Source organism: Macrobrachium nipponense, chromosome 4 (assembly GCF_015104395.2).
Source record: "Macrobrachium nipponense isolate FS-2020 chromosome 4, ASM1510439v2, whole genome shotgun sequence".
Classification (NCBI taxonomy): Eukaryota; Metazoa; Arthropoda; class Malacostraca; order Decapoda; family Palaemonidae; genus Macrobrachium; species Macrobrachium nipponense.
The window spans coordinates 38068920-38093919 of NC_061100.1; the positions used below are offsets into that span (position 1 = coordinate 38068920).

Genomic DNA, 25000 nt, shown 5'->3' on the forward strand with positions numbered 1-25000 from the left:
CCTGTTGGTCGATCGATTGTTTATTGTACGACGAAGGAAAAAAAAAAAAGATGGCGGGAGGGGAAAGACATGTCGAAGGAGCAGGTTTTTGTGTTGGTCCTCCTCTCTCTCTCTTTTTCCTTTTCTCATATTTCTCCTCCTCTTCCGTTGCTTCTCTCTCTTAGAATTTGTGCTTTATCTCACTCACGATGTCTCCTCGGATGGACTAATAAGTCTTTGAGACATCCTAATCCTTATAACTCTCTCTCTCTCTCTCTCTCTCTCTCTCTCTCTCTCTCTCTCTCTCTCTCTCTCTCTCTCTCTATATATATATATATATATATATATCTATATATATATATATATATATATATATGTATATATATAAAATATATATTACACACACACGCGCACATACACGCACACACACACACACACACACACACACACACACATATATATATATATATATATATATATATACATATATACATACATACATACATACATATTTACGCGTATGATATTCCTTTGATGTCCAGATTTTCCCATTCTCTAATTTTGCCATAAATTGAATTTTGGCTGTGATAATATTTTTACATCTGCATCGCATTGTCTCCAGACTCGCCCAAGCCAATGAAATTAACGTCGATAAAAAAGCAATGGAGAATGATTCGGTCATAACAACTTCAACACGTAAAACATATCCCACGAATATTCCAGTGGCTTATGCACCAAAAATGTCTATCATTTCTAGTCGGTCACCCATCACAGTACTGACCACACCCAACGTTGCTTAACTCTATTGTTCGGACGACTTGCGGTATAGTACAGCACGTGAAGAGGTCGGTTATGTTAAAGTTATAAGAAAAAAAGCAAGCGTGAGAAGAAAAAACCAGGTAATAAACAATAAAGTCATCGATGTCAATCTACGGTGAGGTAAAATTAACATAAGTAAATTCAGCTGCGTCACAAACAAATTAACGAATTAGAATAACATCAATCTTTGAATGTCAATCAATTGAGGGACGAAGCAAAGAATGGCAGCAGTGATCGATAAAAAAAATGGCCGGAAAAAGGATTTATATGTTATTAACCAGAAAACGATATTTTAGTTCTGCATTGGACTTTTATTTACTTTTATTCTAATTGTCAAGCAGCCGATCTATTGTTTACATTCTGCATCTTCTCCCTGGTCGTATTTTTCCTTTGGCTACTTTTTTTATTTTTTTATTTCAGGGTTTTCTTTTCTTTAATGAAGACAGCAGGTCTTATGGTTCGTAGACATAGGGAATTTTACAGGTATTTCTTTTTTAAACCGTTCTTTGTTTTTTTTTTTTTGTAACTGGCTAAGAAAGCTGATGGCTTGTACTCTGCTCGATATAGATGAAGGAAAAGCATAAGCTTTCTTTGTTAATGTATTAAGTTAGAGTAAGTTCACGCTTTTTGTTGTAAATAACAATGAACACTGTAAATGAAGATTATTATTTCTGTCATCTCCTCACTTATCAGTTTTAAAATATAAGTTTGAAGGGATTTTTTTTTTTTACATCAGCTCTTTTTAATGAAAGATGCAACCATATAACATTTCACCACTGAATTCTCTTCGGAAAAATATCATAACCACTTATTTATATTATATTTTTCTGTCGATGTTCTGATGCACTGAAAAGACAATACTCTTTTATCCCTTGTCTTTTCCTTTGTTAATCGATCAATTCAGTAAGTACGAATTCAAGTCAAGGGAAATATCCTGCAGACTCCCTAACATGCACTGCATTTTCCTCTCCCTCAATTTCCGTACAGCCGGCGACCCAAGAGGGTCCCGAATCCTTGCAGCTAATTGTTTGCCCCTGCCCTCAACCCACCTTGCCCAGGAACCCCACCCTTATCCTTGAGACATTACCCAACCCCGCATCCTTGTCCCTATTGGTCGACTCTTAAACCCTCATAGGGTGTACCCTCGTCCTCAGCCGTCTCATCTTTGAACCTCGGCCCCTATGAGAACTGCCCCTACCAATCGTATCCCACTGGGAATCAAAACGTTCTCCCAGAGAGTGTTCCCCATTTTTCGTCACTATTCCTTGAAGGTCCACCCCAGTCTCTCTCTCTCTCTCTCTCTCTCTCTCTCTCTCTCTCGCTCCCACAATCCACCACCGCCTCTCTGACATCCAGCCCTATAGTCCCAGGCCAAGTCTCTTAGACCCCACCCTTGTCCCTAAGGCCACAGCAGCTCCAGCAAGGGAGCTCCAGTCACCCCAGCCAACCCCTTCCCCCGAAAATTTGGTTCCTCGCCCAACGGTCAATTAGAGGCACCTGCTTTCCGCCGCGACCGCGGCCGCCGTGTCGTCAGCGGCTGCGGCGGCGGCACTTGTGTGGTGTGTGAAAGGCAATTCCTGAAATAACTCCGGTGAGCGACGGTTACACGAAGGAGCGCGGGACCGCACCCTATCGGGAGACCGTTGCGGAGACTCTTCTGTTGGTTGGCTGGCGAGGGCGTTTTTTGAAGGAGGCGTTTTTCGGAGAGCAGAGTCGCAGGTGCGTCGCTCGGGGCTCTTGCGGGATGAATGAGGCAGGCGGCAGGAGGGACGGGGAATCCGGCCGTGGCCGGCTGGGTGTCCCAAGGGGGACGAAGGAGAATGGCCGATATAAAGGAAGAAAGAAGGAATAAAAAGTGAGGGAAAGAATGAGCCATAATGAAGTAAAAAGCCGATGCTGACAAAAACCATAGCTGAGATTGCAGAGATGAAAAAAGAGTATTTCGAATATAAACAGGGAAGAAGAATAGCAGGTGAGAAAATTGGTGATGATAATGGGGTGAGAACAGATGAATAACGTATAAACGATTTCTGGTTGTGAGAAACTGATGAGAGGGAAATCTGACAGGAATAACCATAAGGAGTGAAGTCAGCGAAATTCAAGGAATGCTTCAACAATGGGAGACAGAAAAATAACAGAATAAAAATTGACGCAGTATATTGAAGTGAGCGAAAACTGATAAGAACAGCTAAATATGAAGACGGAGGATAAGAGAGAGAGAGAGAGAGAGAGAGAGCGAAACAAAACTTTAAATAGCTGAAGGTAGCGGAGGGTTATCACAGACATACTAATGATAATGAAGAGGATAGGAAGAATAAAAGATAAGAAAATCAGAGCACTGAGCATCATAAAAGTTGATATACGGTACTAGATAACTTACTAGATAAGTAAAGTTGAATTTATTGAATAAAAGGGCATTCCATTACACTCGATAAAAACTTGAATGTCATATTTTACAAGCTTTTCTTTATCATAGAGACCCAACTCACAGAAAAGAAATAGAAGAAGTGCAGTATTTTCATACGGCAGAAAAGCTGTATATTAGGAATCATGACCATTTGGCCTTGCAACCCAAAGTAATGATCATAATAAGATTGAGAAAAAGAAGCAAGGTAGCTTGCAACCCAAAGAGCAATATCCTTATTACTCTCGCTCCCTAATGCTGCAGAACTTCCAATTAACATAATCCAGATTGGTATACATTAGCCTCCTTATTAAACGTCTAGTAATCAGTCTGACAGCGCTCTAGCTCGTAATTAGATTCACCCAGCAAAGGAGGCTGTTTTTTCTCGGTCGTCTGGCGTGTTTTGTTTGTTTGCCGGTTTGTCAGGAGGGTTACGCAAAAAGTAGGTCTCATGGCTGGTAAGGTGTGACTGGATTCAGATAAGGAGCCTCCGTGTGTTTGCGTTGTGAGGAAATGTTGCGGGGAGGGGTGTGTCTTACTGAGCTTATGATGTAGTTCCAAAATTCCTGAGGTTCTGTAATCGACATCAAGTCGATTCTGTGACGCCACCTTATTTAATCAATAAAAAAATGGATCATTGAAAATTTTCAACTTCAGTGTCCCTGGGTGAATGTACCTTAAAAATGTCAGAAATTATATTTGTAAAATTCCCCAAAATAGAAACATTGCTTTGAAATAATGCTTCATGTCATCTGTAAGTGATAAATAACCCTTTCATTTCCAAGTTCTGTAAGATCTCGGTCTTTTCTGAAATTAAGAGAATGCAGCTAAATTTGTTTCATTGCGATTGATTTCTAAGTAGCCATGTTATCAAACGATAATACTTGGTCGCTAGGATTATACAGGTACGTCCAATTGACATTTATAAATAAGTTTGAAACCCGGCTGTATACATTTCCTTGTTCCTATTCTGCACAAGATGTTCGAAGATTTAGAAGAGAAATGAAAGAATGTCAGTAATTCTCGTTCAAGTCCGGTAATTTTTGTCGATGCTCTTAGCCTCTTCGAGCTAAATCCAGTACTTCGGTTAATTCAGGACAGCTTTTCATCATCTGAAGATTAATCATTGGTTGCATTAAATGTCTTTATACCGCGATAATCATGGCTTTGTCTGTAACACAGATTCTTGGGCGTAATCTTTTTCTCTGTTGTATGCAGTTTGTTTAAGGATGCCATAGAGTGAAGGGTCAATGTATATTTCACTCCTACTGTCTCAGTTTTTACTTGTTCAGTATCAAGGTAACGGCATTATTCGCTTGTCTTTATAATATTTAATATTCTAAGTACATTATCTATGATAATAGTTACTAGCGATAGCGTGAAAATTCAAGTTTGAAATGTTTCGGTATTTTTTTTTTCTTTTATAATAATTAGGTTAAAATTCCTTTTAGAGAAGAGCTCATTATAATGACAAAAAGATCACGAAGTTTCAAAGTAAATACTTATATGAAAAAAAGTTATACGAAAAAGTCAACAACGATGTCAAATCATCCTATTAAAAGATAAAAAAAAAAATAAAACACAGGCCTTACTGCTGATACTTCTTTAAAAAAAAAAAAAAAAAAGCATTTTTAAAACCTTTATTACATTATGACATCAGCAGCAGATGGGCATGCCCTCTCCCCACAACCCTGCCTATTTAAGTTTGAATTATTATGCTGGGCGATCCCTAATGCCCCACTTCTGCTCGAATAGTCCGAACGAGCGATTAGCAAGGGTAATCTGTTTTTTTTCTTTTTTTTTTTTTACTTTTCAATTTCTATCTTTCAGTCCCTTGCTTTTAAAGCGGCGTCTCCCGCTCGTCACTCACCCAGCACATGGGTTAAGCACACCCCATTGTGCTGAAACTGATATTCTTAACATAATACAAAGGAGTTAACTGATCGTCTTAAGAGTAAATGAGTAAATGAGTGTCCTCTGGTATTTTTTCATTCTTGTATTATACCTTGATTCTTTGTTCTTGGGCTGGTGTATACACACGTTAATCATACTCGTAACTAAAATCTGTTGTTCTCATTTCATACTTTGATTAGCTTAGAAGCTCTATTTAATTTCCTCTGTTGCCATTATCCATTAAAAAAAAAAAACGGCACTTTTCTTGCCCAGACGAGTCACTGGCTCATTTCTATCCCGCCGCTCAAGTCCCGAAGGTGAAGAGGCTCTCTCTCTCTCTCTCTCTCTCTCTCTCTCTCTCTCTCTACTTCCTTTATCCACTTCAAAAAAGCTCAACTAATTCACTGGCTTACTTCTATCCCCGCACTGAAAAAGCTCCAAAGTTGCATAGGATGTCTCTCTCTCTCTCTCTCTCTCTCTCTCTTTCTCTCTCTCTCTCTCTGTTTCCTTTTCCACTTAAAAAAAACTCAACTAATTCACTAGTTTACTTCTATCCCAGCACTGAATAATCTCTCTCTCTCTCTGTCTCTCTTGATTTTCTCTGTTTCGTTCTCCACATAAAAAAAGTTCAACTAATTCACTTGCTTACTTTTATCCCAGCACTAAAAGAAACTCTTTTTCCCGTTGCAAAAAAGGCTCTCTCTCTCTCTCAAATGTCTCTCTCGCTCTCTCTCTCTCTCTCTCTCTCTCTCTCTCTCTCTCTCTCTCTCTCTCTCTCTCTCTCTCTCTTGATTTTCTCTGTTTCGTTCTCCACATAAAAAAGTTCAACTAATTCACTGGCTTACTTCTATCCCAGCACTGAAGAAGCTCCAAAGTTGCAAAGGCTGCTCTCTCTCTCTCTCTCTCTCTCTCTCTCTCTCTCTCTCTCTCTCTTAGCCCGGAAAGTATCCGCAAATAGAAGAGGGAGGGAGGGAGGCAGGGATGGAGGGTGTCCATTACATCAGACTTCAAGTGCTACGAAAGATTTGGCCTCGGGGTGATAAAGGTCTTGGTTTTCACTCGTCGCTAAACATGGCGTCTCTTCACGTTACCACAAGACCTCATTAAAAGGATGGATTTATTTTGGCTCCTCAACGGACCGCTTAGAATGATCGGGAGGCGTGTTTTATTGGGGGAGACGTTGCAGCTCAAGCTGTGAGAGGGACGGACGCTTTTCTTCGCTTCGAATTTCTCTCTGATTATTTTCTGTCAAGTTATCTGTCGTTTATTTTGCAGCGTGGTATTTGCGGTGTTATTTGTCTGCTACATATTTTTTGCTGTTCCGTTATCTCTAGTTTTATATTGGGTGAACTAGTATTTCTCTCTTTTTCTTACTTTTCTTTGTAATTATCTTTTTGTTTGTGTCTACTTTCGTTTGCACATCATAACGGTCTGTTATTGAATCTTGTATTTTTTTTTTTAGTTTTTTCTTTTAGTTACGTTTCTTTTCTTTCTTTGATTCTTTTGGACACCTCTCTTTCTCATTTGGAATCTTATCTCTTTTTCCTTAGAATTGTTTTTTTTTTTTGCTCATCATTCCTTTTCTCTGCAGAGAATCTTCGCTTTTTCATTTCCTTTTAATTTTTTCCATGCTCAAACTTCTTGCTATTTCATCAATCGTTTATATCTAAGATTCTTCTGTATTATCTCTTCATTTACATTTCTGCTGTTTGTGTTTAATGTTTTATCTCATCATTTTTAGTTTTTAATTTATCGCTTAGGTGACGTCTGATCGTCCATAATCCCTTGAGATTCTGAGCCTGAAATACCTTTTATCTTTTGAATTTCCTTTTTCCTTTATCTCGTCTTTACGTCGCTTGTATCTGTTGATGAGTCAGCTTAGGTCAGTAGGTTTCAATGACCTCATTCTATATCGTAGTTATTAGAATTTAGACTCCAACTTAGTTATTCGGTGCCCATGACCTCATTCAGGTATACCTACGTCATTCGGATCACATGGCCTCATTCAGGTTCGCCTAGGTCATTTCGTGATCTATTGTTTCAGTGGCGTAGCGATTAAATGTCTGCTACAATGACAAGACCTTCCAATCTATTTTAGGCAAAACCTGTGTTATTTTAGGGCCCATCAGCGCCTGTCAAGCTCTCCCTAAGCCTATATAAGGACCATTGAAAAGTTTATCTCTGACATACTGAGGAACCATAATTCAGTTAATTTTAATTATGCGATTAGTTACGTTGACATCAGACAGACTGACAGAGTGATGCGAGATATGGAGGATTAATTGGTGACGTTTTTCGAGCGCGTGAGAGAGAGAGAGAGAGAGAGAGAGAGAGAGAGAGAGATTCAGAGATTAAAAAAGAAAGAAAGATTAAGAGGAGAGAGAAGAAGACAGAGTTGAACGTAAATAGGAAGAACAAACCGAAGTCCGAAAAAATGAGAGAAACGCGCACACCTAGTGATTACTTATGCCCCATTTGCTAGTAACATTTATTCACAGCCAATCCACCAATCCATGTAAGCCTCAGATCTCGACCGAGAGAATGAATACAGATATAGAGCGCGAGAGGCAATGATGTATAAAAATGAATACAACAACCTCCAGTTTGAAGCTTCCCTGTTGATTTCTAAAGCTCGGGATTATGCACTCGGGAAGACGCCGATCCCCTGGGGATTATAAGCAAGAGACCACCTGGGTAATCTGATGCCTGTAACGTCCGCAAACTATGTTAAAAAGGTGCTTCGGAAAGTGGTGCGGACTGTTGATGACATCCGCCTGACTTTTATAGGGAGCCCTTGACTTCCTTATAGGTAGTAGTGCTGACTTCATGCCGAGTTTTTGGAGAAGTGTCACATGAATTCTGTGGCTGTTGCCGAAGTTTCTGGTTGACCGAATGCTAAACGGATCTCTTGTCTATCTTACAATTTCATTGACTGTCCTGCTGGTGTTTTTGACGGACTGTCACACGAATCCGTTAACTGACTGTTGTATGGAGCCACTGACTGATTTCCGCACGTAGTCATTAATTGACTGGTATGAGGAGCGTTCTCGAATGATAGCCGTAAAATTCATGCTGTTATAAACATTTCTTGACTGAAAAGTGGAGTTCTTGATGGATTGCCACATGAAATTTTGTGACCATCAATGGGAGTTCTGAAACGACTGTGATCTACAGATACTAATTACGGAATCATACACGATTTATAAATGGCTCTTTTGATTAATTTAATATTAACCATATAAATTTTCCTTTAAACCAATAAATGTTTATCTCTTATTTTGACAATTTGGGAAATCAGTTTACATGTTCAATTTCATAGAGACTTCATTATTGGCATGTATACTCCATTATGGGGGTGTAACAAATATATATACATATATTAAAATCAACAATAACGCTATTATTATCGCCAATATTAAAAATATCGGTGAGAAATGAAGATAGTGGGGAACGCTATAAATTAAGGAAGAAAAATTATATGTAAATAAATTTGACAGATTTTATTAAGGTTTGAAAACGTCAAGAATAAATGTATAATAATTTTAAAAACTCACAATTCGTTCGAGCAATTTGTTTGAAAATTTTCATGGGAATATCTTTAATTACCGTTAATGCATGCAAAAAAGTTTGAAACAAATTGAAGGATGAATAATGGGAGCCCCTATCAAGTGACATTCTAGTTCCCTTAATGAGGCCTCTCCATCTGTCTGTTCGTCTTTCTGTCCGTCACACTTTCCTTGTCATCGTAGTACCTACTACATGGCTCAAAGGATTTCGGTCAAACTTGCTACAAAGGTTGATCGTCGTGCTTACATGTACACAATTGGAGATATTCTGTCTGTCTGCCTGTCTGTACATAGCTTTAGACCTGACCCTAGCTTCGAGTGATAAACTTCACAGCTAGCATGCATAATTCACTAATGAAGCCCATTCAGATGACACATAAAGTGACCTACGCCATGGCATTTACAAAAAAAAAAAAAAAAAAAAAAAAAAAAAAAAATCCACCAACTGAGCATCCGTGTTTCAGCCACATCTTGTCGAGAGAAAACTGGCTGGGTCATTTACTTTTCCAAGGACCATGAAGATGTTGCCTACAGTATTCCATCACCAGGAATGTTTCTTAGAGAAAAGCTGGTTGCTGGACGATGATTTCAAACAGGCATTCTGAGAATAATATTAGAATTTGCTTCCTCGTATAAGTTTCCTCTTACTCCAAAAAATATTCAGAGTTAATTTATTCTGGAATGTATATTTTCCTCTAGTTTTTAAACAATCAGTTCTTTGTATTAAAGTGCAATTTCTAATTTCTCTTTGACTTAATCTTTTGCAATAGTCAGTAAAGAGCGATTCAGTCGATAAGATTAATTTCTAGAAAATCATATCCTCACTTTCTCTTAATATGGACTATTCTGTCACTGCGATGATTCCGCTTTCTTATCTCAGAATTCATTAATTATAATTACCTTCGCTCCAAGACAAAAGATTCAGGTAATATAAGTATTCTGCTATATGCAATTACTGAGTTCTGTTCTGTTAACCCCCGTAGGGGGAAGTGCCGTCAATGCGCTTCATTCGGTGCAATGTAGGTATTACTTAAGGTTCTTTGCAGCGTCCCTTCGGCCCTTAGCTGCAAATACTTTCATTCATGCTACTATACCTCCGTTCATATTCTCTTTCTTCCATCTTACTGTCCACCCTCTCCTAACAATTATTTCACAGTGCAATTGCGAGGTTTTCCTCCTGTAACACCTTTCAAATCTTTTACTGCCAGTTTCCATTTCAGCGCTGAATGGCCTTAGTTGCCCCAGTGCTTGGCATAATGCCAAAAAAATCTATATATAAAGTTCTGTTAACCACCTATAAATGTCAGCTGTCGTGACTCGGTTTCTTCAGTCATAAACAATTTACTCAAAACGTTTACCCTTGGCACGTAAAAGCATGTATATTTCCGAGCCAAAAAAAAAAAAAAGAAAAAAAAGAAAAAAAGAAGAGAGAGAGAGAGAGAGAGAGAGAGAGAGAGAGAGAGAGAGACTTGAAAATATAAACTGCAACAACACTGTATACGTCTCTAAGCGGCCGTGTCCTTTTATTACGCCCAGCCTTATGCATAAATGCATGTCCCTATCAGCTGAGCATTTAAATGGGGGTCTTTTGTGACTGGGAGTCGTTAAGGAGACTGGTACAAATACAGATAGATCTTTATGGTGTCTCCCAAACCTATATTAAAGCTATGAATGCAGTGCTTGTTTTTTTTCGTCATAATATCAATTAGCGCTCGTAATATGTTGCGCTGCTGTTTGAATGTGATTTAACTAATATCTCCCGTGGTAATTAGAAGACGTGTTTCCTGACGGCAATCGTATCTACTTTCCCTGTTGAAATACTTCTTGTTTTGTTGAGATGCGTGTTTATAAAGCTACATCAGTAAGAAAACATTTCATATATTCATTGTTTCCGTAATGGAAAGCTAACTGATAAGGAGCTATTCAACATTTTCATTTTTCATTTTCAGAGACAGGAAAAGTAATTTATTGTTAGGTAAAAAATTTGCATTTTTTTACTTAACAATAAATGGCAAGTTAGGAAGTATTTAATAAATTCTCATATATTTTTATTTTTTCATGTTTCTAAGTAAGACAAATAGCAAGTAATGAATTATTCCTCATTCTTGTGCTTCTTTATGCTGCAAGAATAAGGAAATATACCTTGGTTTCATGCTTTTTTTATTATGAGGCAGCAAATGAAGTATTCCAATTTCATAATCTTCCTTAAGAGAAAAGTAAAAAAAAACTCAATATTTCTATTTAACAGCTAATTAGACATTAAGAATAAAAGTGCCTTTTATAACGACTAAATATTCCGGGAGATGTTAGTTAATAATATGTGCAATGATTAATCTACGAAGACGACGAATTTCAATTTTTTTTTCTGAAAAAATTAACATCTTTCTTTCTTATCTCTTTCTCTTTCTTGTTTTCTCTCTTTTTAAAGTTTCATTAAAAATTACATATTTCGGAAGACACTTACTTATATAGTTGCTAAATTGCGGATATCCTTCTGATAATTGGAAATTTAATAGTTCCTCCTTCCTATCTTCTTCCTCTATCCTCAAATTCTTTCCATTCAAGTTTCGTAATGTTTCGCTTTTCCCTATCTTTGCCTTTCATCTGATGATAATCTATTCTCACACGATCTTTTGCGAAATGTAGGCTACACCGACAAAGAAACTCTGCTAAATTTTAAAAACTTTTTCCATAATTCTTCGCTACTCCAATCTTTTTGGTGATCGGTTTTGTCCTGTGTTTATTTACACATCCTGTGAGGTCAAAGGCACCGAATGTTTTTGTGGGAATCTGTTCAGCTTTATCAAATTTTGGCTGCCAAGTCAAGCGCTGGGACACTCCCTGTCATTCAGCAGTTAAGAAACAAGTAAAAATTGAGCCAGAGTGTCTTCGGCGCAATCGTGGGTTCTGTTCAGCGTATAATCCCATATGAAACCCTCAGCCACGGTCCATGAAACTTTAATCCACGGCCCGGTGGGACCTGTGTTGCTGGCACCTACAGTGGTGCCTGACGCACGATCATGGCTAACTTTAACTATAAATAAAATAATAACTCCTGAGGATAGAGGGCTGCAATTTAGTATGTTTGATGATTGGAGGGTGGATGATCAACATACCAATTTGAAGCCCTCTAGCCTCAGTAGTTTTTAAGATGTGAGGGCGAACAGAAAAAGAAACTAAAAAGGAATTTGGAGGAGTTGGTGAACAAGGTAAATAGAGCCAGAAAATAAAGATGAAGTTCAAGAATCTAAAGATGGAACTGAGAGGAAACACCCTCTGGTAATCCTTAAAGTGCACCAAATGAGGTGCACTGGCAGCACTAACTACCCCTTACTGAGTCGTGGGAATCCAGGGATGATTCTGAGTTATGTTTTATGTCAAATCTTTTTATACAACTCGTATTGAGTCTATAGTTTTTTATTTTATTTTATTATTTTTTTAAGGAAGCCGCCATTAACTGTCGTACTACTTTACTGTAACCTTCCTGCTACTTCTTTTGCCCATTGAAATCATTATTTACTTTATTCTTGAGATGGATGCCTCTCCCTCTCTTTATGTCAGAACAATCATCAACATCATTGTAGGGAAAAACTCTCTATCACGAGAGTATATATAATGTTCTAAAGGGTCCACAATAATACAAAGTGTTAAAAGTCCGTGTATAATTTTGAAGACTTTACTGATCAGAAATCATTACATTTCTGCTCTGTAAAGTCTTCAAAATTATACACGGACTTTTTACACTTTGTATTATTGTGGACCCTTTAGAACATCAACATCATTATCATCGTTATCATCGTGATCCCCTTCACATTAGTAAATTATTATCCTTCGTAACCTTCACGCAGTAAAATGAAATCTCATTACCATCACAATCAGCAAATGACGCTCGTTACCTCAAGATTAAATAAAATCTCCCTCGTTACCTTCCCACCTGAACAAAATCATCACTAATCACATTGACATTGATACAACGACCTCCATTGTTACCTTCGAATATAACGAGATCCTCCTCGGTATCTTTGCGAGAAGTAGAATTATCTTCATTAAATTCATATCAAATGAAATCATTTTTAGTTACGCTTCCATCCGAGAGAATCTCTTTGGGTTACTTCAACGTTCGATGTCGGCATCCTGCAAGGGAGGTCAGTGTTCGAAATATATTCAAAAATGTATTTGCTTGGGGAGAGAGGGAGGATTTGATTTCAAAAATCACTTGCAGAAAGGTATTGATCATCGTAAAATTATATTTACTTTCCTACTGAGGGATATTGTGTAGGTTAGTCATTAATTTATTTCAGCGGGAACCTCTCCACTGATATTATTATTATTATTATTATTGTTATTGTTATTATTATTATTATTATTATTATTATTATTATTATTATTATTATTATTATTATTATTATTATTATTATTATTATTATTTTATTATTAATCATTTTTAAGAAGATGATGCCTATTCATATGGAACCAGCACATAGGGGCCATTAACTTGAACTTCAAGCTTCCAAAGAATATGGTGTTCATTAGGAAGAAGTAAGACGAGATAAAAAGAAATACAGGAAGAATGAGACATAATAATAATAATAAAATAATAATAATAATAATAATATAATTAATAATAATATAATAAACTGGACATATTGATAAAATAAGTATTAAAATTCAAGGAGAATATTGATTCCTGATTTTATATTTTCCGTAAGTTCATTATCCCTCTATTCTGCTCACACATATCCTTAGAGCTTAGGACGTAGAGGTGTCTCTGGTCACCTTATCTCCTTATGCTACCCACCCAAGGACACCAGGTTCATCTGGACTGATTGTCACATCGCCTGTCGTAAGAAGAGGTGCTGTGGTAGGATTCTTCTCTCTCTCTCTCTCTCTCTCTCTCTCTCTCTCTCTCTCTATCAACCTATAAACATAGGGATATATATATATATGATAATAAATATATTATATAGATATATATATATATATATATATATAGATAATATATATATATACATATATCAATTCAAGCTACAAATGTCCTTTAATATCTAAATTCACTTTAACCTCCAAATGATATATTTTCATATATGTACCGAAGGGGGGAATTTTTTAATTGAATTGAAATAATTTCGTCCCCCAACAAGGGTATTTCGAAACCACCGGTCAAGTGGACGGGGACCGGACAAATCAGGGATAAGTCAGTGGGGACGCTTATCCAAATTCAGCCAACAGAGACGCTATTACAAGCCCTTCATATCCCCCGATTCTTTGACCTTACAAATCACCCTCGATCTGGATGGCTTTCGTAATTAGAATCCGAATCTGGAAACCCCGTCTACCATGTTGCGGCCAATTCGAGCGTTTTTGACAGCAACGTTGAGCCCTTTTGTTATGCAATAATTATCACATCGAACCGATGATTTACCATTTGATTATGACAATTCAAGCGACAAATGTCCGTTTAATATCTAAAATTCACTTTACTCCCCCAAATGATTATATTTTCATATATGTACCGAAGGGGGAAATTTTTTTTAATTGGATTAACTAACTTTCGTCCCCCCATGGGCATCGAAACCAACGTGCCAAGTGGACGGGGACGAAAATCAGGACAGTTCAGTGAACGCATCCAAATCAGCCCACAGAGGAACGCTATAAGTTGCATATCGATTCTGGACCTTACAAATCACCCCTCGATCTGGATGCTTTCGTTAATTAGAATCGGAGATGGTAAAACCCCGTCTACGCCATGTTGGCCAAATTCGACTTGAGTTTTTCGACAGCACGTTAGACCTTTTGTTATGAATAAATTATCACATCGAAACCCGTATCCATTTACTATATCAATTTCAAGCTACAAAATAAAGTCCTTTAATATCTCAAATTCACTTTACCTCCAAAATGATATAATTATTTTACATAAGTGCTACCGACAAGGGGAATTTTTTTTAATTGATAATAAGTTTCGTCCCCCCCATGGGATCGAACCACCGTCCAAGTCGGACGGGGACGAAACTCAGGACAGGTCAGTGATCCGCTATTCAATCAGCCAACCGAGGAGCCGCCTAATAAGGTTCATATTCGATTCTGACCTTACAAATCAACCCTCGATCTGGATTGCTTTGCGTAATTAGAATCGATATGGAACCCCAGTTACTACCATGTTGGCCCAACTTCGAGCGTTTGACAGCCCACGTAGCCTTTTGTTATGAATAACTTATTCACAAATCGAAACCAGGGCATCCATCCATTATTATATCAATTCAAAGCTACAAATTGTACCTTTTAATATCATAAATTCACTTACCTCACAAATGATATGTCATATATGTACCGAAGGGGAATTTTTTTAATTGATAATAATTTCGTCCCCCCATGGATCGAACCACCGTCCAAGTGGACGGGGACGAAATCAGGACAGTCAGTGGACGCTATCCAATCAGCCAACAGAGACGCTATAAGTTCATATCGATCTGACCTTACAAATCACCCTCGATCTGGATGCTTCGTAATTAGAATCGATATAAGGACCCCGTCACCATGTGGCCAATTCGAGCGTTTGACAGCACGTAGCCTGTTATGAATACAATATCACATCGAACCGTGATCATTATATATCAATTCAAGCTTTACAAATGTCCTAATATACAAATTCACTTTACCTCCCAAATGATATATTTTCATACCTATGTACCGAAGGGGAATTTTTTAATTGATAATAATTTCGTCCCCCATGGGATCGAAACCACCGTCCAAGTGGACGGGGACGAAATCAGGACAGTCAGTGACGCTATCCAATCAGCCAACAGAGACGCTATAAGTTCATATCGATTCTGACCTTACAAATCACCCTCGATCTGGATGCTTTCGTAATTAGAATCGATATGGAACCCCGTCTACCATGTTGGCCAATTCGAGCGTTTGACAGCACGTAGCCTTTTGTTATGAATAATTATCACATCGAACCGTGATCCATTTATATATCAATTCAAGCTACAAATGTCCTTTAATATCTAAATTCACTTTACCTCCCAAATGATATATTTTCATATATGTACCGAAGGGGAATTTTTTAATTGATAATAATTTCGTCCCCCCATGGGATCGAACCACCGTCCAAGTGGACGGGGACGAAATCAGGACAGTCAGTGACGCTATCCAATCAGCCAACAGAGACGCTATAAGTTCATATCGATTCTGACCTTACAAATCACCCTCGATCTGGATGCTTTCGTAATTAGAATCGATATGGAACCCCGTCTACCATGTTGGCCAATTCGAGCGTTTGACAGCACGTAGCCTTTTGTTATGAAGTGAATTTAGATATTAAAGGACATTTGTAGCTTGAATTGATATATAAATGGATCACGGTTCGATGTGATAATTATTCATAACAAAAGGCTACGTGCTGTCAAACGCTCGAATTGGCCAACATGGTAGACGGGGTTCCATATCGATTCTAATTACGAAAGCATCCAGATCGAGGGTGATTTGTAAGGTCAGAATCGATATGAACTTATAGCGTCTCTGTTGGCTGATTGGATAGCGTCACTGACTGTCCTGATTTCGTCCCCGTCCACTTGGACGGTGGTTCGATCCCATGGGGGGACGAAATTATTATCAATTAAAAAATTCCCCTTCGGTACATATATGAAAATATATCATTTGGGAGGTAAAGTGAATTTAGATATTAAAGGACATTTGTAGCTTGAATTGATATATAAATGGATCACGGTTCGATGTGATAATTATTCATAACAAAAGGCTACGTGCTGTCAAACGCTCGAATTGGCCAACATGGTAGACTGGGTTCCATATCGATTCTAATTACGAAAGCATCCAGATCGAGGGTGATTTGTAAGGTCAGAATCGATATGAACTTATAGCGTCTCTGTTGGCTGATTGGATAGCGTCACTGACTGTCCTGATTTTGGTCCCCGTCCACTTGGACGGTGGTTCGATCCCATGGGGGGACGAATTATTATCAATTAAAAAATTCCCCTTCGGTACATATATGAAAATATATCATTTGGGAGGTAAAGTGAATTTAGATATTAAGGACATTTGTAGCTTGAATTGATATATAAATGGATCACGGTTCGATGTGATAATTATCATATATATATATATATATATATATATATATATATATATATATATATATATATATATATATATATATATATACATATTACATATATATATATGTGTGTGGATGTATAATTATTCATTCATACGTATATAAAAATGTTTGTTTATCTGTATATTATATATATATATATATATATATAGATATATATATATATATATATATATATATATATATATATATATATCGATCAGTATATATAATGAATTTTTCCTTGTCTGAAGGACAACGTGACAGGTATTTGGGTTGCCTGATTTTAAAAATAGTATTTAAGAACAAGAATAAGCCTATTCTTCTTTCCATGTCCATCGTTAGGAATTGTATAACAATTACTTAGTTCTCTTTACTTTTTAGGTCTTTAGATTCTAGAATATTTCATTCGTTATCTAAATCCGAATCCTTACGAAAGGTTTAAGAAGGAGAGGCTTCGTTGCTTGTCGTTTTCATGATATTTCTTAGCATCCAGTAGACGTCTTTGGAAATGGAATATTAGACTTAGGCCTGATGTCAAGCGCTGGGACCTGTGAGGTCATTCATCGCTGAAAAGAAAATTAAAAGTAAATGAGGTTTGAAAGGTGTAACAGGAGGAAAACCTCGTAGTTGCATTATGAAACAACTGTTAGAAGAGGGTGGAAAGTCAGATGGAAGAAAGAGGATATGGATGGAGGTGCAGTAAAAGGAATGAAAGGGGTTGCAGCTCGGGGCCGCAGGGACGCTAGTGAATCTCATTCTCCAAGGAATAAAGTAAGGACTTTTAATGCTGATGCTGTAGTGGCAGACAACCAAATGCTCTGATCTTCACAACCGCGACATAAACAAATAAAAAAGGAGGAATGACAAATGAGAGATCTTACCCTTTCTTAAATCTTCTCATGAGGGACGGAAGATCAAAGTGAAGATTGCTGGAAAGTGTTTGTATAGGACTATAGGCTGGGTGACTTGTCATGTAGTATGCTTAGGCTTTAGTGTTTAGCTGTTTTTGTTCTGGCTAGGAAACCTCTCACTAATAATGGAAATACAATGCTTTCAATGTGTTAGAAAAATTACCATTCCTTCACCTTTTACAAGTTTACAAGAACATTTAATTTTTTTTTTGGCCGAGGTAAAGATGAGCAAAATAAGAAATCCAATGCCTTAGGAAGTTAGGGAAAGTATTTCCTTGTGCAACATTAAAGCGAAAACAATCGTTCATTGCTGTTTCTTATTGCTAAACAGTTATAATATTCAAGCTTTTTAAAGATTATATTTCAAGTTGTTATATGGCGCCCAAATGGACGAAGTTACTTATTCAAGTTGCTTTATATAACCTGGAGTCGTAGACGGTGCCGAAACACCAAGTATAACTATATGCCCTTTGACAATTAGTTATAGGTTGCCTGTGGTCTCATCAAGACATGATTTTCATTTTACTTTATTATTGTTATTTTTTAGTGAGATTTCCATCCTTCTCCTGAAGGGATTTACACTTGATTTACCTAAGGTGTATTTAACACTTCGTAATACGAGTATAATTTGTATCATACATTAACTTTATTGCCCTTCATTTATGATGTGTTTTTGGATATTAGTCAGGAAATGTGGTTGCTGAGTTTATTACCTTCAGCAATTCTTCACAAACCACATCAATGTGGTTTATTTATTCATGGTTCTGTCAAAGACGGGAATCAGTTTTCTTTCTTCGTTCTTGTCATTTTTATTTCCCATTTCTTCTCTTCACGAGTTTTGACACTGGATATACAAAGCATCCATCAACTTAGGGAAAATACTTGAAGGATACTCAATCTGTTTTTGTCGGTGAATTCCAGATATAGCATTTTGAGATGTTTTTCGGAAACAAAGCTCACAATCTCTGTAAATTTGAAAATTGTTAAGGTTCTGAAAGCAGAACAGAATTTTCCATCACTATTTAAAGGGAAGTTCATAAGGCTTTTGAAATTTGCAAGCTTTAATGAACGAAATTTTGTTATTTCAAAACTTTTCAAGACTTGGAAAGTGCTTTTCAGATTTCATACTGGTAAAGGAAATCGATTGTACCTCGTAAACTTTCCAGAACTTGAATCTTGGGAATTATCAGCGGAACCCATTAACCTTCCAAACCTTGATGTTGATTTGATGATGTAAAAATAATTTCTAGCAATTGTTCAGGATTTAAGATGGCCAATATAATAAATCATAGCACAATATATGAAACTTCCCTGAACTCTCTGATTAGTTAATGAGATGAGAATGTCTAACTCTGAAGTTACCTTTCAGAACTTAAAAATTGGGTTAAGGTCAGGACTGAAATCACGTCTGTTACACAATTTCTCTTGCATTCGAATCAAATTTTCGTTTCTTTCAATAAAAATACAGGTTAAAAGCATGACCATAATACATATAAGGTTACAGAAAATCCAATTATAAAAAAAATCTTTAATTACAATAAATATACATTCAGTTCAGCAACATTAACGGACTTTTGAACTGGGGCTATCACAGGAATCGTTAATAAAAACATAAAAAAAAGACTGGCTGGAACCTCTCTCGCAATAAGAACCCCCACGGTTGGCTAATCCTTCAAGCGGAGCCAACCAAATTGCAGCTTATGCTATAGGATGTTGCCAGATGCAGATGATCTTAAAAAGATAGCGCCAGTTTCTATCATCAGGTGCCCCAGTCGTCCAACCACATATGGAAAACAAATTACTAGTCTGACATCGCCAGGTAGATAATGTTATCGTCATTTGACCTTATTAGATTTAAGTAGATTAAGGAAGATAATAAGCAGGGCTTTCAAGCTGATTTTCCTGCCTTGTTAAAACTGAGAGTTGCACAGTAGGCACGTAGCAGAGACGAAGCTATATAGGAAATGTATAACTTAGATACATGTTAGGACAATCTACCTGTCAGAGAAAAGACAAACCACTGCATTGCATGTAAACTAATTACAAAATGCGAGAGACAGTTTACCCGAACTCAGGTCACCTTAAGCCTAATAATTCAGTCGCGCTACACTTCACCGTCCAAAGTTCACATTTACTCCGAGGCTTTGCTGACTGATTTATAGTACTACGTCTTGATTTGCTGAATTACATTCTGAAAAATGTCTCTCAGTACTTCCACTCATTATTTTCCACTTAACATGAAGGATTCTACTAAAATTATTCACAACTATTTTGTCTGCTAAACGTTTTTTTTGTTTCTTTCATCAGTTTTGCATACAAATGACTAATCTACATCATAATTGCGTAATAATGCCTGCCAAGATTTGCTAAAACACACCGCATTTAATACAAAACTTTCCCTTGTCTTGTAAACAATAAATGGAAATTACCATGAAAAGAATGTTATAAAAATAAATATATTAAACACCATTGAAATCTACCAATAATTCATCAAAATGACACAACTCATATTTCTTATTTTAAAACACATAATTTAAGATAGAAGCTTCCACCAGCACAAGCTGCTACTTCATTTTACACGGTTAAAAAAAATTACTTTATGCTACTCAAAATTGATACCAAGAGTTACAATGCTTCTTAAGATTTTATCATTTCACAAGTCATAATTACTTCAAGTTACACTTCGTTATCTGCAAGAGAAAAAACGTTTCGTCATTTCAAACGTCCCTCACTACAATACAATTTCTCTCAATAAAATTTCGTATAACACGTATTACATTACAAGTATTACGCTACAATTTGACTAATATTCCAACTTTAACAGAGAATACGAAAAGTGTTCTCTGGCCAGAACATAATCATAAATGCATAACGATAAATAGCAATAATAGTTATCCAGAAAAAAATTTACCAGTGAAAAATTTAATTGTAAAACAAATGTTTATATATATAATTTAACTAATTAAACAAAGCAAACGCCACTAGTAAAAAAATGACATCTTACACCAGTGTTTGGTGTTATCATAAACTTCCCATTAAAGTAACTCTAGAAAATACACATATATAATATAAAAATAAATGGAACCAGGCACAGAGCAAAGCACCTTGCGAAATGGCTTAGAACCGACTCTACGCCAGTGTGGGCAACACTCAGTTGTTTGAACTGTATGGCGTTTGTAACAATTTTCCTACTTAGCTGTTTCAAAATATATTCTTTTTATATAGGCGACATACACCCTCTTACATCCAATAGCTACCGTTTCTCCCTTATGATGAAGAATTCATTCCAAAGATACATACATACACACATACATACTTCACTTTCCTGATAACAAATTTCCTTAATGCCAGAGAGGGAGAAGTAATTTAATTAAGAATTTTGAAACTCTTACAACTTAATTTGTCCGATTTTCAAAAAGTAACTACATAAACATTGCCGCCCAAGAATTTGTAGAGTTCCTAATGACTCTCAAAGGATAGACAACGAAAAAGGCCCATTTCTGTTCTGCTTCGAAGGCTCGAAAATACTTTCACAATCTCCACCACAAAGGCGAGAGGATGCGTCCAGCAAGTTACCATGACAAGGAGAAAACGACGGTTGGGGAGATAGCTCTGACAAGATTATATCTAGCGTAATATATTGTTTTTAAAGTAACGGATACATAATCATACATTCGTCCCCGGAACAGATCGCAAGACTTTACTACTTTGTCCAAAAGCGATCCGTTTTACAAGAAGTGTTTCGAGTGTACGGTTTTCAGGCCTCGTTTCTGCCTTACTGAACGCATCTCCCCTAGTCGTTCGCTGGGAGGAGAGAGAGAGAGAGAGAGAGAGAGAGAGGCGCTCCCCAACCCCATCTTGCCAAGTCCCCCATCTCTCCGAAACCAGGTATAAGCGTGATGGGGAGGCTGTGGGTACTGGTGCATGACGATGGTATGAAGTGAAAGCACGATGGTCAGAGCCGAGATGCCCAAGTACCCAACACGCCACCACACCACGGCATAATGTGGAAGAGAGAGAGATATTATCACTGGGACTCAATCTTACAAGACAGTAATTTTAATATATAGAATAAATCGAGCAGTGTTGGTGTGTTTGTATCAATGATTTAACCAATCCTGCAGTTATTGAATTATTCAGTTGTGGAAAAGAACCAGCTATTCTGAAATTACAAAGCTATCGCTAATGTTTATATCAAATGAAGCAAGCAAAACCTAATCCCATAACGAAAAGTTGGATTATTTTGCGGATACGAAAGGATGGATGTTTCACGTTCTGAGCCAACTGCCTGTGTCGTTAATCTAGACGAAATAAAAAGAACTGGAAAACCGAAGCTGACGCTCAGAGTATCCCCCAGTCGTACTCCTCGGAGGAAGGGTCCCGATATCCATAAATGGACACTGGCGTGGGCCTTTGGGGCTTGGGAGGATATACCCTTGTGGGTATTACGGGATGGGGGGATACACCTGTTACAGCCATGAAGGTGCCCCGCAGGGCATTTTCGTATGGGAGGAGGATGGTGCTGGTAAGAGGGAGGGTGGGGAATGGGAGGGGGAAGGGGAGAGACAGCTGAGACTGGTAGCTCGAGCTGAGCTCAAGACGGAACACGGCAACAGCCATCTCCTTTGCCAAAGACTTGCTGCAAAAGTTCTCTCTCTCTCTCTTGTAAAATCGGATACTCTTTGAACAGGCCATCGTTTTACAAAAGGCCATCATCATCTGATATTGCAACTAACTGCTCTCGTTTCTCCCCATCTCTTTGTCAATTTTCATTCCAGCCATGTCATTACTGGTTGATTACGTGGAAACTTACACTGGGAAACCTTAGTCTTATAAAAGCACCGGGAATGGTCACAAATGATAATAATTGACGAGAAAAAAAAAATATGAGAAACTTTCATGTAACAATTATGTGAAAATGACTCAGAACTGGGCATTCATACATGCAAGCACACTTATTACACAAAAATTTTGAACTTAAGACACTATTAGTATCACGTGACCACAGTACGCGGAACATGCCTTCACCGAGTCATGATCCACATGAGGAATAGCTGCATATTATCGATCCAAACTTTCGGAAGTGAATGGGGGAAGGGAATCATGTTTGAAGATTGTCATCACTGAAGGTTGTTAGCAGCACGTTCTGTTTCCAATCTCATCTCGTTCACAGCCTAAAGAACAAAGGAAAAAAATGGGTTTTATCAGTTATGAGCATATGAAGTAAGTATTTTTATGAAGTAATCAGTTTCTTTCGTAAAAGTAGAATTTATGGAATATTTATCAATCTTTTTACGTAAACCTTATACTGTAAAGAGTTAAATTTCACACTACATTTCAGTTAGACACTGGTATTTTATTAAAATTTGAGTATGGCAAAACTGAATTGAAAAGAACAGATTCCCAAATAAATAGCTGACTGAAATCAATTTAGTTTTTCAATTAACCATTTAAGCATGGAAAAATTAAAAGATGCATGAAAGGTAATCTGAATTATAGTAAAACTCAGAGAAGAAAAATAATGCAACAAGGACAACAGAGGGATAACTGAACATCTTTCAAAATAATAATATATAGAACTGAAATGCGATCAATTACCTGATAAGTACATAAAGAGACCTTCATCCGTTTAAGACAGAGGAGGACTGTAAACTTCACAAAGCCTCTGGAGTGGGCCTAAGCCGGTTGCCTCGCAAGGGGAGCAGCAGTAAGCAGAGGGACACAAAATATAATTATTTGTTGTACTCTTCGTAGCTAATGAGTGCATAGTTTCTTCATCTATTAATTCTGCTCAGAGACAGATTTATTCAACAAAAATGGTATACGACTTCCAGTTGCAATCGTTTCACAGGTTTGGAAGTACTTTTTTTCCCTTTCTTTCCGTACAATGTTACATGACTATAGGAACTATATATATAAAATAATAATACAATTTGAGTTCACCAATGGGTTCGTCCACCAACAGCACGTCAGTTTCACGACTTATAAAGGATTGTAAAACAACTTTTCCCAGATAAGAATTTTTCAGATTCCAGATTCGCAGAGGGGGGGAGGGGTAATACGCCCCAGGGGTTCCGGAGGTAGGAGTCCCTGAAGTTGATTGAATTCTTCCTGGTGTCCTTAGACGACCCGGAGGGGCGGGAGGAGGGGGAGAAGGTGATTGTGGCTGTTGGCGTTGCCGCTGCGAGGTCACAGCAACAGGTGTTGGACGGTCTGGAAAGGCTTTTCTGACAACCTGCTGAACTAACCTGGAAAGGTTACACTTGGCACCTAAGTGAAGAACAGACCTGGAAGTCTCCTCTCGCACCGCTGGACCAGACCTTGACCAGCCTACTTTTGCATCAGTTGAACAGACCTGCAACTAGCCCACGCTTGCATCGGCTGAGCAGACCTGGAAATCTTCTGACTGACTTTGCAACGGCAATTGGGAAAGTAAATCTTACGAAACGCACTGGATAGGAATTTTCAACTCTAAACTTTCAGAGACAAATTAGCTTTCAATTTTGATATTTCACAAACCTTTTCATTCTTCGTAACGGATGCAAATACAAAAACCCGTCTTTTGAACTGGAAGTTTTTCATTGTTTCTATTTTAGTAACTGCTTGAAAGGGGCGCCAGGTGACTCTTAACAATTAATAGTAGTCTTTTTATTATTATTAGTATTCACTCTTTCACTCACGCTGCCAGAGTGATGCTTTTGGTCTCGTACTCTAAAATGTCCATTTCTCTTTCGTGGACGTCGATGTCCAAGACGTCCTGCAGTTCGCTGATGTACTGGATCACACTCTCGATGACTTCGAGTCGGTTCAGCTTCTTTTCGACCGCGGGCTTGCCCCTGGCCGATCCACCTGGCAGAAGGTGTCTCAATTTATCCAGGTAAATAGACACCTCGAAATCCTCCTCCCTTGACTTGGACACTTTCCCGCTCCTGATGGGGGGCAAGGTGTTCACGGCAGACTCACAGACCTGCGCCTTCATGGTTGCGACTCGTTGCTTGGGTGGTCAAGTTCGTTGGGCAGCTAGAGTGACGGTAACTCAAGGAGGACGGCGCTGTGACGTGCGGCACTCGGACCAGACAACACGATAATAATGTCGGTCTGAAAAGTGTACGTACGGGAGACCGCTGGGTCTGGGAGTTCTCAGTTCGCAGTGACCCGTCCTCCTACTCCCGCCCGTCCCCTACGCAACAAGGATACAGGTCTCCCAATGAGAACTCCGAATTTGAAGTTTTCAGCCAATCAAAAGCTCAAGACAGATCGGTTCGGCGAATCGCGTCACGCCGTGGGAGGAGCCACGGCCGAGTAGGCA

The 25000-nt window shown here is 37.9% G+C and overlaps 1 protein-coding gene and 1 long non-coding RNA gene across 2 annotated transcripts in view; one reads left to right on the forward strand and one right to left on the reverse strand.

Moving 5' to 3' along the window:
* LOC135211641 (uncharacterized) overlaps nt 1-25000 on the forward strand; it is a 97262-nt gene that overhangs the window by 21395 nt on the left and 50867 nt on the right. The window lies entirely within an intron of this gene.
* On the reverse strand, nt 19205-24831 carry LOC135210867 (uncharacterized). Its single transcript, XM_064243773.1, has 2 exons — nt 23290-24831; nt 19205-22865 (listed from the first exon to the last, which is right to left on the reverse strand). Exon 1 carries the CDS (start codon nt 24668-24670, stop codon nt 24368-24370), a length of 303 nt encoding a protein of 100 aa, XP_064099843.1. The 5' UTR covers nt 24671-24831; the 3' UTR covers nt 19205-22865; nt 23290-24367.

Bases quoted from the DNA above. Each gene is read 5' to 3' on its own strand.
- LOC135210867 (XM_064243773.1), bottom strand. From the start codon at position 24,670: ATGAAGGCGCAGGTCTGTGAGTCTGCCGTGAACACCTTGCCCCCCATC.